Source organism: Trichosurus vulpecula, chromosome 5, assembly GCF_011100635.1.
Source record: "Trichosurus vulpecula isolate mTriVul1 chromosome 5, mTriVul1.pri, whole genome shotgun sequence".
NCBI classification, from domain to species: domain Eukaryota; kingdom Metazoa; phylum Chordata; class Mammalia; order Diprotodontia; family Phalangeridae; genus Trichosurus; species Trichosurus vulpecula.
The window spans coordinates 309,681,733-309,694,785 of NC_050577.1; the positions used below are offsets into that span (position 1 = coordinate 309,681,733).

At 51.1% G+C, this 13,053-nt stretch overlaps 1 protein-coding gene across 6 annotated transcripts in view; it reads right to left on the reverse strand.

Annotated features, from left to right (window-relative positions):
- LOC118850005 (rho GTPase-activating protein 8-like) overlaps positions 1-13,053 on the reverse strand; it is a 71,211-nt gene that overhangs the window by 17,366 nt on the left and 40,792 nt on the right. For all 6 annotated transcript variants that reach the window (XM_036759173.1, XM_036759175.1, XM_036759170.1 and 3 more), the window contains 4 exons: positions 12,527-12,670; positions 8,160-8,247; positions 6,642-6,773; positions 1,426-1,512 (listed from right to left, as the gene is read on the reverse strand). In XM_036759173.1, the coding sequence (XP_036615068.1) occupies positions 1,426-1,512; positions 6,642-6,773; positions 8,160-8,247; positions 12,527-12,670 (451 nt within the window). The remainder of the gene's footprint in view (positions 1-1,425; positions 1,513-6,641; positions 6,774-8,159; positions 8,248-12,526; positions 12,671-13,053) is intronic.

Here is a 13,053-nt window from a genome sequence, read left to right on the forward strand (position 1 = left end):
CTCTGCTGTCTGACTGCCTGGTTGATTTGAGGTCCCCTCTAGGCCTGGGTCCACTCTGGGCCTCAGCTTCCCATCTAGCTGGCCCTTGAGGGTCCTTCCAACTCTAGGTCTATGACCCTTGGTCTCCAGCCCTAGACATGAACCAGAAGATAAAGCCAGTGGCATACAAACTCCCAGAGGACAGAGACTGCTTTCTCCCTGCACATGGCAAGAGCTTAATACATGCTTGGTGAAAAGCACGAACTCTTCTTTCCTCCCAGTCCCATACACATACATTAGCTTACTGCATGAGCAGCCAACCTGTGGGCACTGGCTCCCTCTAGTGGACGAAATGGAGCTAAGCCAGTGTCTGCTGCTGCACCTGAGCCCTTTTTAGAAAGCACCAGGGAGGGGCGGTTTGCAGGCCTTTCCAAGCACAGCCTCCTCAAACAGCATGGGTGTGGGGGTGGGGGGAGGAGCCTGGGGCCAGAGCTGGAAGGGACCTCGAATCCCAGCCCCTCACATTACTGATAAGGAAACTGGGAGGGCCATTACCTGCCCAAGGTCCCAGAGAGCACGAGGGGCAGGACTCAACCCAGGCCCATCCTGGACCTGACCAACAATCTTCTCTCTGGCTTCCAGCCAAGGTCAAGGTACTCACTACCTCCCAAGACAGCCCCTTTCACTTTGGGAGGCTCCCCTGGCCTCTGACATTCCCTCCTGGCTCAAGGGGCTACCTCTGGGCTGAAGGAGAAAGAGTCCAGTCCCTCCTTCACAGGCAGTCAGGGCCCTACCAAGTCGTGTTCTTTCAGGAGACCCCCAGCTGAAAGACAAGGTGTAGCCCGGGGAGAGGCCCAGGGAGAGCCCTGGGGACAAATGCATCTTCAAACCCCAGAACGCGATTGAGTTCAGACCCAGTGACAAGATGGGCACATTCACGGATCCAGCATCAAACCAGGCTTCTTAGCAGGCATGCTGCCCCACTGCCTGTATCAGCACCCCGTACTGGAGAAAAAGACCAGCCCTCTTCTAAAAGCACCAGCTCCTTCAGCTCGCTTTTGTCTCAGCTTCTAAAAGTTTTCAAGTCACTCACTGTGCAGGTAACAGCAAAATCAGGACCCCTGGTTTCAGGCCTGGCCATGCCTCTTTCTAACAGAGTATGTGTGTGCGAATGTGTGTGTGTGTGTGTGTGTGTGTGTGTGTGTGTGTGTGAGTGTGTGGGAGTGTGTGGGAGTGTATGGGAGTGTGTGTATGGGAATCTTCCTGATAGAATGTAAGCTCCTCAAGGGCAGATACTGTTTCCATTTCCCCCATAGTTTTATCTTTGGTGTGTAGCACATATCTGGCATTTGAGAGGACATGAGACAGAAGTGTTGAGGAAATCCTCTCTTGGGGCAATGTCACTGCCCAAGGTCACAACAGAGATGGCCCAGGATGGAGACACACCTGATGAGGGGCTTGAAAATGGTCCACAGGATCTTGATGAAGCTGGTAGGATGCACAACATAAAGGGCTTTCAGGTTTTTCTTGTACCTGTTGGAAGAAGCACAGGGAGTATGTGAGTCCTCTGATGGGGGCTTGTCTAGGAAAGCATCGACAGAGGCAGGGAAAGGCCTGGCCCAGGCTCTCAGCAATAGGCCCCCAGGCCAGCTCCAGACTCTTCCCCTGGGACTTGGCTCAACAAGGCCACAGTTAATGGGAATCTGAATGAATCACTGTCCTGCCTGCTCAGATGGAGGGGCAGCAGGGTAGTGTGGTGGAAAGAGCTCAAAATCTTGACCATCACTAATCCATCCTGTGATGCTAGACAACTTTGTTCCCTCTTGATGCTTCAGTTTCCTTCCCTGTAAAATGCTAAGTTCTCTCCCACTTCTGACACTTCCTGTTCTAAGGCCCTTCCTAGCTCGGACCTTCCCTGTTCTAGGTTCCCTCCCAGCTCTGACATCCCCTGTTCTCGGGCCCCTCCCAGCTCTGACATCCCCTGTTCTCGGGCCCCTCCCAGCTCTGACATCCCCTGTTCTCAGGCCCCTCCCAGCTCTGACATCCCCTGTTCTCAGGCCCCTCCCAGCTCTGACATCCCCTGTTCTCAGGCCCCTCCCAGCTCTGACATCCCCTGTTCTCAGGCCCCTCCCAGTTCTGACATCCCCTGTTCTAAGGGTCCTGCCAGCTCTGACAGTCTACGATGCCCAGAAAGGCTTCAGACAGGAGGAGGCCAGCAGCTTTGGCCAATACTACCGGCCCTCCCCATACCTACTATGAACACTCAGCAGACTGTCCCAGCAGCTCTGTGAGAAGGCAGGGGAAGACGTTTCAAGCCCATTTTACAGATGAGATGCCTAAGGCCCAAAGAGTTTCTTGAGGCGCAGGGCTGTCAATAGTGGCACTGCTGGAACTCGTGTCCCCTCTTCCCTGTTCTAAGCTGCCTCCCAGGCACCTAGACAGTTGGCTCCTTAAGAACAGTCTGCCTTTGATCGACTTGGCTCTTCTCAGCGATGCCCTGATCTAAGACAATTTCAGAGAACTCACGATGGAAAATGCCATCCACACCCAGAGAAAACACTCCACAGTCTAACGGGCATGGAAGCAGACTATCTGTTCTCCTGTTTTTAGTTTTGCTTTGCTTCTTCTTTCTCGTGGTTCCTCCATGAGCCCTAATGCTTCTTTACATCATGATTAATGTGAAAATATGTCTAATATGAGTGTATATGCAGAGCCTGTATCGGATGGCACACCGTCTGGGCGGGGGAGGGGGAGAAAATGGAAAACTCAAAGTCTCAAGGAAGTGAATGTTGCAAACTAAAATTAAATTAATTATTTAAAAAGAGGATGATGTTTCCAAGCACTTCCTGGGTGTTTTCAAATTAAGGCCAGAGATGGGTATAATGAAGAGGCAAAGTCACGCTCTTCATGGGACTAAAGGAATCATTGGCATGTGAAGGAAGAAGGAATTGGGTGTGGAGAACCTCCTGCAAAAATGATAGAATTGGATGGAACTCTTGTGGCAAAAAATAAAACAAAGCAAACAAAAGGGGCGGAGCCAAGATGGCGGCTGGTAAGCAGGGAATAGTCTGAGCTCCGTATGGAGACCCTCCAAAAACTTATAAAAAATGGCTCTGAACCAATTCTAGAACGGCAGAACCCACAAAACAGCAGAGGGAAGCAGGGCCCCAGCCCAGGACAGCCTGGGTGGTCTCTGGGTGAGGTCTATCCCACACGGAGCTCGGAGCTTGGAGCTGGGAGCTGGGAACGGAGTGGAGCAGAGCCCAGCCTGAGCGGCGTGGACCATCCAAACCAGAAGCCAGGCGGAGGGGGCCCTAGCGCCCTGATTCAGTGAGCTGCGGCAGTTACGAGACTTCTCAACCCACAAACACCAAAGACTGTGGAGAAGGTTAGTGGGAAAAGCTGCGGGGGTAGAAGGAGTTCGTGGTTCGGCTTCCAGCCCCGGGGGCAGCGGAGGTGGGGCAGCTACAGCTGTTGTTACTTCCGGCTCCAGGCCCACCTGGTGGGAGGAATTAAGTGGCGGATCAGAGCAGGGGTGCACAGCCTGCCGAAGATCTAAGCCCAGTTCGGGTTGGGGGTCCTTGGGGAAGGAGCAGTGCTCGTGTGGCAGAGCTGGCACCTCCCCCCCAAACGTGGAACATAGAACTCGTTAGTCTACAAGCAGTCATACCCCACTGAAAAACTCAAGGGTCAAGTTAGTTGGCTGGGAACATGGCCAGGCAGCAAAAATGCACCGAGATTCAGTCTCAGACTTTGCATTCTTTCTTTGCTGACAAAGAAGACCAAAACATACAGACAGAAGAAATTACTAAAGTCAAAGAGCCTACAACAGAAACCTCCAAGAAAAACAGGAACTGGTCCCAGGCCATGGAAGAGCTCAAAAAGGAGTTGGAAAAGCAAGTTAGAGAAGTAGAGGAAAAATTGGGAAGAGAAATGAGAAGGATGCGAGAAAACCATGAAAAACAAGTCAATGACTTGCTAAAGGAGACCCAAAAAAATACTGAAAAATACACTGAAGAAAACAACACCTTAAAAAACGGACTAACTCAAATGGCAAAAGAGCTCCACAAAGCCAATGAGGAGAAGAATGCCTTGAAAGGCAGAATTAGCCAAATGGAAAAGGAGGTCCAAAAGACCACTGAAGAAAATACTACTTTAAAAATTAGATTGGAGCAAGTGGAAGCTAGTGACTTTATGAGAAATCAGGATATTCTAAAACAGAACCAAAGGAATGAAAAAATGGAAGATAATGTGAAATATCTCCTTGGAAAAACCACTGACCTGGAAAATAGATCCAGGAGAGATAATTTAAAAATTATTGGACTACCTGAAAGCCATGATCAAAAAAAGAGCCTAGATACCATCTTTCAAGAAATTATCAAGGAGAACTGCCCTGATATTCTAGAGCCACAGGGCAAAATAGAAATTGAAAGAATCCATCGATCACCTCCTCAAATAGATCCCAAAAAGAAATCTCCTAGGAATATTGTCACCAAATTCCAGAGCTCCCAGATCAAGGAGAAAATACTGCAAGCAGCCAGAAAGAAACAATTTGAGTATTGTGGAAACCCAATCAGAATAATCCAAGATCTGGCAGCTTCTACATTAAGAGATCGAAGGGCTTGGAATGCGATATTCCGGAGGTCAATGGAGCTAGGATTAAAACCTAGAATCACCTACCCAGCAAAACTGAGTATCATGTTCCAAGGCAAAATATGGATTTTCAATAAAATAGAGGACTTTCAAGCTTTCTCAGTGAAAAGACCAGAACTGAATAGAAAATTTGACTTTCAAACACAAGAATCAAGAGAAGCATGAAAAGGTAATCAAGAAACGGAAATTGCAAGGGACTTACTAAAGTTGAACTGTTTTGTTTACGTTCCTACATGGAAAGATGATGTGTATGATTCATGAGACCTCAGTATTAGGGTAGTTGAAGGGAATATGAATATATATATATGTTTATGTATACATATAAGTGAATGTGTATGTATGTATGTATCTATGTGTATATGTATGCATGTGTATGTATGTATATATATGTGTGTGTTTTTATGTATATATATATATACATATATATATATGTAAAAGAGAGAGAGCAGACACAGGGTGAGTTGAAGATGAAGGGAAGATATCTAAAAGAAATAAAATGAAATTAAGGGACTAGAGAGCAACATACTGAGAGAGGGAGATAGGGAGAGATAGAATGGGGTGGATTATCTCGCATAAAGGTGGCAAGAGGAAGCAGTTCTAGGAGAGGAGGGGAGTGGGCAGGTTAGGGGGGAATGAGTGAACCTTGCTCTCATCAGATTTGGCCTGAGAAGGGAATACCATACATACTCAATTGGGTATCTTACCCCACAGGAAAGAAGAGGGAGGAAGATAAAAAAAAAATAAAAGGGAGGGGGGATGATGGAGGGGAGGGCAGATGGGGGTGGAGGTAATCAAAACAAACACTTTGGAAAGGGGACAGGGTCAAGGGAGAAAATTCAATAAAGCGGGATGGGTTGGGAAGGAGCAAAATGTAGTTAGTCTTTCACAACATGAGTATTGTGGAAGGGTTATACATAATGATACATGTGTGGCCTAGGTTGATGTGCTCGACTTCTTAGCGAGGGTGGGTGGGAAGGGAAGAGGGAAGAGAATTTGGAACTCAAAGTTTTAAAAACAGATGTTCAAAAACAAAAAAAAAGTTTTTGCATGCAACTAAAAAATAAGATACACAGGCAATGGGGCGTAGAAATTTATCTTGCCCTACAAGAAAGGAAGGGAAAAGGGGATGAGAGGGGAGGGGGGTGATAGAGGGGAGGGCTGACTGGGGAACAGGGCAACCAGAATATAAGCCATCTTGGAGTGGGGGGGAGGGTAGAAATGGGGAGAAAATTTGTAATTCAAACTGTTGTGAAAATCAGTGCTGAAAACCAAATATGTTAAATAAATAAATTTAAATAAAAAAATATAAAAAAAAAAAAGCAAACAAAAAAGAGCAGTCTGTCTTCCTCCTCCTTGGCCAGTAACTCTGGGAGCAGCCAGCAGGGAACCTGGTCCCCTCAGTCCCTAGGTAAGTGACTGAGAACAAGTGTGCTTAGAGTCTTAGAAAGAGCGTCACTGTTGGTGTCTGAGGACCTGAGTTCAAATCCTGTCTCTGTCCTTTGTGACCTTGGCTCAGTCCTTTCCCCTTCTCTGAGCTTCTTCTGGAAAATGAGGGGCTAGGAGGCCTCTGAGATCCATTATCCCATGATGCCACAAAGGTCTTTGTTATCAGCTATGCGCCTAGCATCTAAGGACCATTTCACCTAAGTGCAGAGAGCCCCTTTGCCAGAGCATTGCCCCAAGAGGACGGACACTATGGGCCACCGTGACTCCCCAAGACTTTGGGGTAAGGTGTGGCCTCCTCAAGAGGAGTCCACACTGCCTCTGTCATGGATCTTTGACATGTTCCCATCTGTCTGTCCATTAGCTATGACCCCTGCTAGTGGTTCCAAGAGGAGCAGCTCATCCCATTCCATTGGGCTCCATCTCTGCTTCTGCCATCATTCCGCCTCCCCTCCCTTGCTCTCAGTCCTTCCCTTCCTCTTCAGCTAAGAAAGACCCTTCCACCAGCCAGGTAGACACTCCCCGGGTGGCCCCCCACCCCTGCCAAGGCCAGCCTCCCAACATACTTCCGGCCGAATTCTTTGTAGGCGCTTTGAAGCCAGCTCAAAGACGGCTTGTTTCTGCTGGTCAGTCCATAGTGGAAGTAGATGATGGTGTAGTCATTCTCTACATACTGGTCAAGGGTATACTTCAGGTACCTGGCCAGGGCACAAGGAGAGATGGTATTGTCCGAATCAGCTTCTTCTAACTGACCCTCACCATGTTCCCTCATCCCCACCTCACCTGCAATGGTGAGATCAGAAAACTCAAGTAGGAGAGCCCTTTACAGGACAAGTCAATTCCACACACATTTATTGAGTGCCTGCGGTGTGCAGACCCCAGTACTGAGGCTAGAGGCCTCTACAATTTAGAGAAAACTCCCATGAGGTTTCTGGGTGTCTAGAACCCAGGATGTCAGCACTGGCAGAGTCCTTAGAAACGATCCTGTCTGAGGCCCTTCTTTTTATGTTTCCTGGGGCCGTTCAGTGACAAGGTCACACAGATGGTCAGCAGTGGTCAGCACTCAAACCCAGAATCCCTGCCTATGGGGAATCCAGAGCTGGAACTGGACGGTGCCTCAGAGGCATCTATTCCAATTCCCTCATTCTGCAGATGAAGAAACTGAGGCCCAGAGTGGGGCCAGGTCGTTTCACCTCTAGATAACTCTCATAGTTAGGAAATCTTTCCTAATGATTGGATCAAACTCTCCCATTCCTCCTGTTGCCTTCTGGGGCCAAGAAAAATCCTTGCCTCTCCCCCACTCCCCACCCCCAGAGAAAATGCTATTTGTTGGTCTAAGGAGGCACAGGCTCAGTAATCCTAGAAGAGAATCCCCCCACCCCCACCCCTAAACAAAACCTGGAGCAGTCCCTGTTGAAGAGTTTGTAGGAAGACAGGCATACTCATGCATTATTGATGGAGCTGTGAGCTAGTCAATCTTGGGCAACAGTCTATTAGTGTCCCATAGGGTGCAAGTCAGGGAGAATTCAGGCTCCTAGCCTCATAGACTTGGTGAGCTAGAATACCTCCATCACCCAGTGGGCATCCAGCCTCCAGCCCCTCTCAGTAACGGGTACAAAATCTTTCAGAAGAAGGGCGTTATCAAGGGCAACCTCAGTGCTCTGTGAGGTCTGAGGGGGCAAGCCATTACCACAGGAAGGCTTTGAGAAGGCTTCCTGGGCTGAGGGGTTATGGTGGTGACAGACACCTGCCCAGTTGGAGCTTGGCAGCAAGAAGGGCATTCGGGGCACAGAGAGAAGACTGGACGAGGCCCAGCAGGGCGGGAGGTCTGGGGGACTGAGTGAAGGCTAGAATGCACTCCAAAGAGTTCTGGGTGCTAGGCCTCTCATGAGGGGAAGGACAACATCTTGTTGGGGACTGGTATTTCCACCAGGTCCCAGCACAGGCCTTGGTATACAGCAGGCACTTCATAAATGCTTGCTAAACCCTGCGTTACACAGAAATGGGAAGGGAGGGTCAGGGACAGTGACCTCTCTAGAGCAAGGCAGGAAGAGAGGGGAGAGAGGCAGAGACGGCAGGTTTACCCCAGGAGGCGGCTGTGGTTGAGCTCGTGAGAGGGGGGCATTCGGCAGCAGCTGAAGGTGATTACTCGTCTTCCTGAGTTGTCATCCCCTATGGAGCCAAAGGAAGATCTGGGGGTCAGGGCAGAGCAGTGAAGACTGGGCTCGTGCCTGAGGGGGAGCCTTGGGGCCTTCCTTCCCCGTCCATGGGAGGGAGGAACAGAGCATCAATGGCTCCAGCATGCCCCAGACCTGGGCAGTGGATTTGGGTTGGAATCTTGTGTGACCTTGGCCAAGTCAGCCCCTCTCTGGGCCTCAGTCTCCACCTCTGCCAAACTGGGACCAGTCCCAATTGCTGTCATCCCAGTACTGGGGGTGTCTATCCCTTCCTTCCAGCCCCAAATCTCAGGCACTGAAGGGAGAGGAGAGTCTCTCAGAGAATGAGGAGGAGGAGGTCAGTGGGCTGTTAGGACCACACCCCCCTGCCAAGCCTGTTCCTTTATCTAGAAAGGGTAGATGATGAGCTATGCCCTTATGCTCCCATGGGGTGGGTGTGAAGAGAAGTGACAGCAGATTGTAAGCACTCTGCCAATGGTACCGAGTGACCTTGGAGTGAAGGCTTTGAAAGCCAGCACCAAAATGTAAAGGTCAAGGATTTAATCAGCACCTGTTGGGCACCAGACACCATCCTAGGCTCTGGGATCCAAGGATGAAGGATGAAGGTCCCTATTCTCAGTAGGTGGCTAATTGACTGGGGAGCCAGCAAGGACTAGAGGTGGAAGTATGAATGTATATGTGTGTGTGGGTGTGTATGTGTATATAAACACATGCATGGATATGCACGTGCACACACACACACATATACACATACAGAATAAAAAATAGTTCAATACAATGTGGTTTGGAAGGAAGGAAAGGAGGGGAGAAAGAAAAGAAGGAGGGAGGAAGAGAGGGAGGGAGGGAGGAAGGGAGGGAGGGAAAGAAGGAAGGAAGAAAGGGGAGAAGGAAGGAAGGAAAGGAGGGAGGGAAGAAGGGAAGGAGAAAGGAAGGAAGAAGGGAGGGAGAAAGGAAAGGAGGGAGGGAGGAAGAAAGGGAGGAAAGAAGGGAGGAAGAAAGGGAGGAAGAGAGGGAAGGAGGGAAGGAGGGAGGGAGGAACAGAAGAAGGGAGGGAGGAAGGGCTTGCTATGTTCTAGGCATGATGCTGAGCCCTGGGGATACAAACAAAAGCAGAAAAAAAAGATGGTCCCTGTCTTCAATTACTGGGGAATGACCATGGCTGACGGCAGCAGTATCAGAGAAGGGGGTGGGACAGGGAATGAAGGTTAAGGGGGCAGGGGGAAAGCCAGCCAGCCCAGGCCCCTCTGCGCCATGGAGACTTCCCAGTGCCAGGAAAGCTGATCTCCGGGGGAGTGATACACCAAGGGGAGTGAGCCCTAACAGGCTGACTGCTCAGGTAATGCTTTGTAAGCCACTTCCCCCTCTGAGACTGTTCTCCCCAGCTGTCACACAGGGATGGCATTCCTGGCACCAGCATCTTCACAGGGCTATGGGGGAGGCAAGGTCTTGGCAAGTCCCCTGACACTAGACTGCCCAGAGTGGGGAGGGACCCAAGGGTCGTGGAGCGGGGAAGGTCATGGCTGATGGTGTCGAGTATCTGAAGGTCTGTTGGGGTGGAGGGAATGGGATGCCGCTTGCCCTCTGCCCCAACAGACAGGACCAGGAGCACCAAGGGGGGCAGGGGGAGTAAAGCTGACTTCAGTCCAAGGTCATTTTCTGACTTTCTATCACCTACGTGGTGGGAGAAGGACCCCTGCCTTGGGAAAGAGGCTGTGGCTTTTTGTAGGCTCGCTCCCCTCATCGTTAAAAGTGACCTCTAACCTTTCTTGAGTGGTGTCCCTCAAGTTTTTTGAGATCTAGGTCCCACGATTCCAGGCCACACCTTTGTCTGCGGGCAGTCCCTCCCCAGGGCAGATGCCAGGGACACCATCACCACCGCTGTCCCAGTGTTCTCCAGCCCAGCATCACCAGCTTGCCAGGAGGGGTCTGTCTGGAGCCCACGCTCCCAGTTCTGGTCATGTGCCTGCTGACTTAGCAAGGGCTGGTGGCAATGGGGGTACCCAATTGATCCCTTGAGAGCAGCTCCCCAAGGTGCTGAGGGGGCAGCAGTTTCCCCCAATCCTGGCATCTGTTTTTCCTGCTCTGAGAGCCCTGAGAAGAAGAGATCCCTTCCTTCCTCCCTCCTTCCTCCCTCCCTCCCTGGAGCCCCTGTGGGCACCAGGCTCTGAAGGGAAGGACTTCTAAGTCCCCCATGGGGAAGTGGGAAAGAGGGAGGGTCAGCACTGAATTTGTATGCTCAGAGCTGTCTGCTGGAGCCTGGCAAAGCTGGGAGACAGTGAACTAGGGAGGGAAGAAGTCAGATCAAACAGCATTTAATGAGCATGACCTTGGGATACAGCAAAGGCAAAGAGCCCAGTCATTGCCCTCGAGGGGCCTCACATGCCAAAAATTGCACAGACAAGCTTTAGACAGGATAAATCAGAAATTATCTCCAAAAGGTCCAAGCATCCAGGGGAAAGGTGAAGACTCAGAAGGCAGGTTTTAGTTGAGACTTGGAGGAAGACATAGAAGCCAGGAGTTGGAGATTAGGAGGAGAGCATGCCAGGCACGGGGCACAGTCATGGCAAATACCTGGAGTTGGTAGATGCAAAGAGTGTCACAGGGTTACAACATCCTTGGAGGGGAGCAGGGTATAAGAAGACTGGAAAAGCCAGAGAGCATTTTATATTCCTCTAGAAGAAGGGAGAGATAAAGAGGAGATAGAGAGAGGAGAAGGGAGGGAGGGAAAGCAGAAGAGGGGAGAAGAAAGAGAAGGAAGAGAGGAGGAGAGGGAGAGAGCCAAGCTCCCTTCCAGCCTGCTCTGTCAGCCTTCCAGGATTTCTATGCATGCAGCCCTGTTCAAGCTCACATCTCTTGGTGACCCTGTGGGTCTTGTATCCCCAGGGCTTAGCCCAGGGTATCAAATTCCCCAAGTACTCATCAAGTGCTTGCTGACTGACTGACTAAGCTCCCGTTTCTCAGCAGCTGTGAGATCCCAGGTTTTCTGTCTTTGCCTTCTCCACAGCCCTCCTTGGGCCAAAAGATGGCCCTGGGTGGTCTTTACAGCCCACCCTCATCAGGGGGCTCCAAAAGAAGATTATTGGCCATCCCTTGGTACCCCAGGCCACCATGTTGGCCATCTGCCCGGTGACCAGCTCTGGAAGGCACCCGGACCCAGGCAGACAAGGCTCCTGCCACAGGCCCATGGATGTGCCCCATGGAGGCAGCAGGAAGGCTTTCTTGGATTCAAGTCCAGATCATCACTGACTAGCTAGTCAGGGAACTCTCTCCACCTCACTGAGTCTCGGCCTCAGTTTCCTCCACTATGAGATGGGCCTGACAACAAAACTCACACTCGGGGCTGTTGTTAAAGGAGCAAAGGAAGGGAATTAAAGGGCCCCAGAGTGGGAAGGTTTGGTTGGCCTCAGCCGAAGCTTGGTGGGGAGGGGGAGGGGGAGGGCTGACTGAACCGCCCCCTTTTTCATTCTTTTTTCCCCTTTTTCCTTCAGATAGCCGGTACCTGGGGGTGGGGTGGGGGTGCGGACGGGGCATTTGCAGAGGAATAGGACATAAGAGAAATTGAAAAGCATATTTGGGCCCTTGGTCCCCACAGAATTCTGGGGGCCCTCAATCTCCCTGAAGCATCTGTAACTGTGACTCCATCAGGGTGGGGCCTCCCTCCTTCCAGAGCACAGATGGTGAACTATCCTCACTTTCAAAGGCACATGATGACTGCCTGGGACCCCAACCCAATTCATCCCCCAGGGACTCCCCCGAGTGGGGGAAGGAAGGAGGCTCAAGGTTGGACCTTGTGTCCCATAAGGCCCACCCTCAGAAACCTCCCAGTGTGGCAGAGCCCACCAGGATCTGCCAGCATCCTGGGGGCAATTGGGAGGGAGACATTCTGGGAAGGGGATTTTATGATAAGTCTGCAGTGGGGAGGTTGAGGGGGGCTGCTTCTGGCCTGGGGAACTCTCATGGTAGAGGTGTACCCTTTCCAGGTACCAATCAGCCCCTTCTGAAAGCTGTCTGGGCCACTAAGCAGTCACACAGGCAAGATGGGACCAGGCAGGGCTGGACACACTTTCTAAGGTGGGCCCTCTGACTCCTCTGCCACACTGCCTTTCTGCTAACAAACCGTTGTTTCTTTTATTCACAGATTTGTTAGCTTTGTACCTCTTCGTTCCAAGACCTCCCACAAACAAAATTGAGCCCTCCTGGGGGGCGGGGGGTGTTTGGCCCTCCTAGGGAATAGGGGATGCCTGGCCCTCCAGTCTCACTCCAGTCCCATATACCTGCTAACTGGAGGATTCCATGCCTGGCCACATCATAGTACGGATGGTCCATGCCCAGTGTTGAGTCTTCACAGGCTGGGATGGGCGCAAGCGACATCCTTGGCGCTCCTAATGTGGTGGCTTCCTCTTCCTCCTTCTGTAATTCTGAAGCAAGAAACAAGCCTTGGAGGGTGGAGAGCTTCTGGAAGCAGATGTGCCCGCAAGAAGGGCTATCAGCTCTACAATCCGCAGGCCCATAGGAAGAGGAGTGGAGGCCCCCCTCCAGGCCTCAAGAGCGGACCCAGGAGAGGATGGCACCATGACCATTCTCATCCTGGGCATCCCATTCTGCACATGGACATTTGTGGAGCTCTTTCTGCGCCACAGCCCCTTAAGGGGGTCCAGCCAAAGAGGGGGTTCGAACCCTGGTCCTCAGGCTCCAAAGTCAAGCTCTTTCCACTGCTTCTTTCTTGGGGCCCGATTTGAAGGAGGATGAGAAGGCACGGGTAACTGGGAAGGCCAACCCAGCATGCAGTGTGATGTATCAT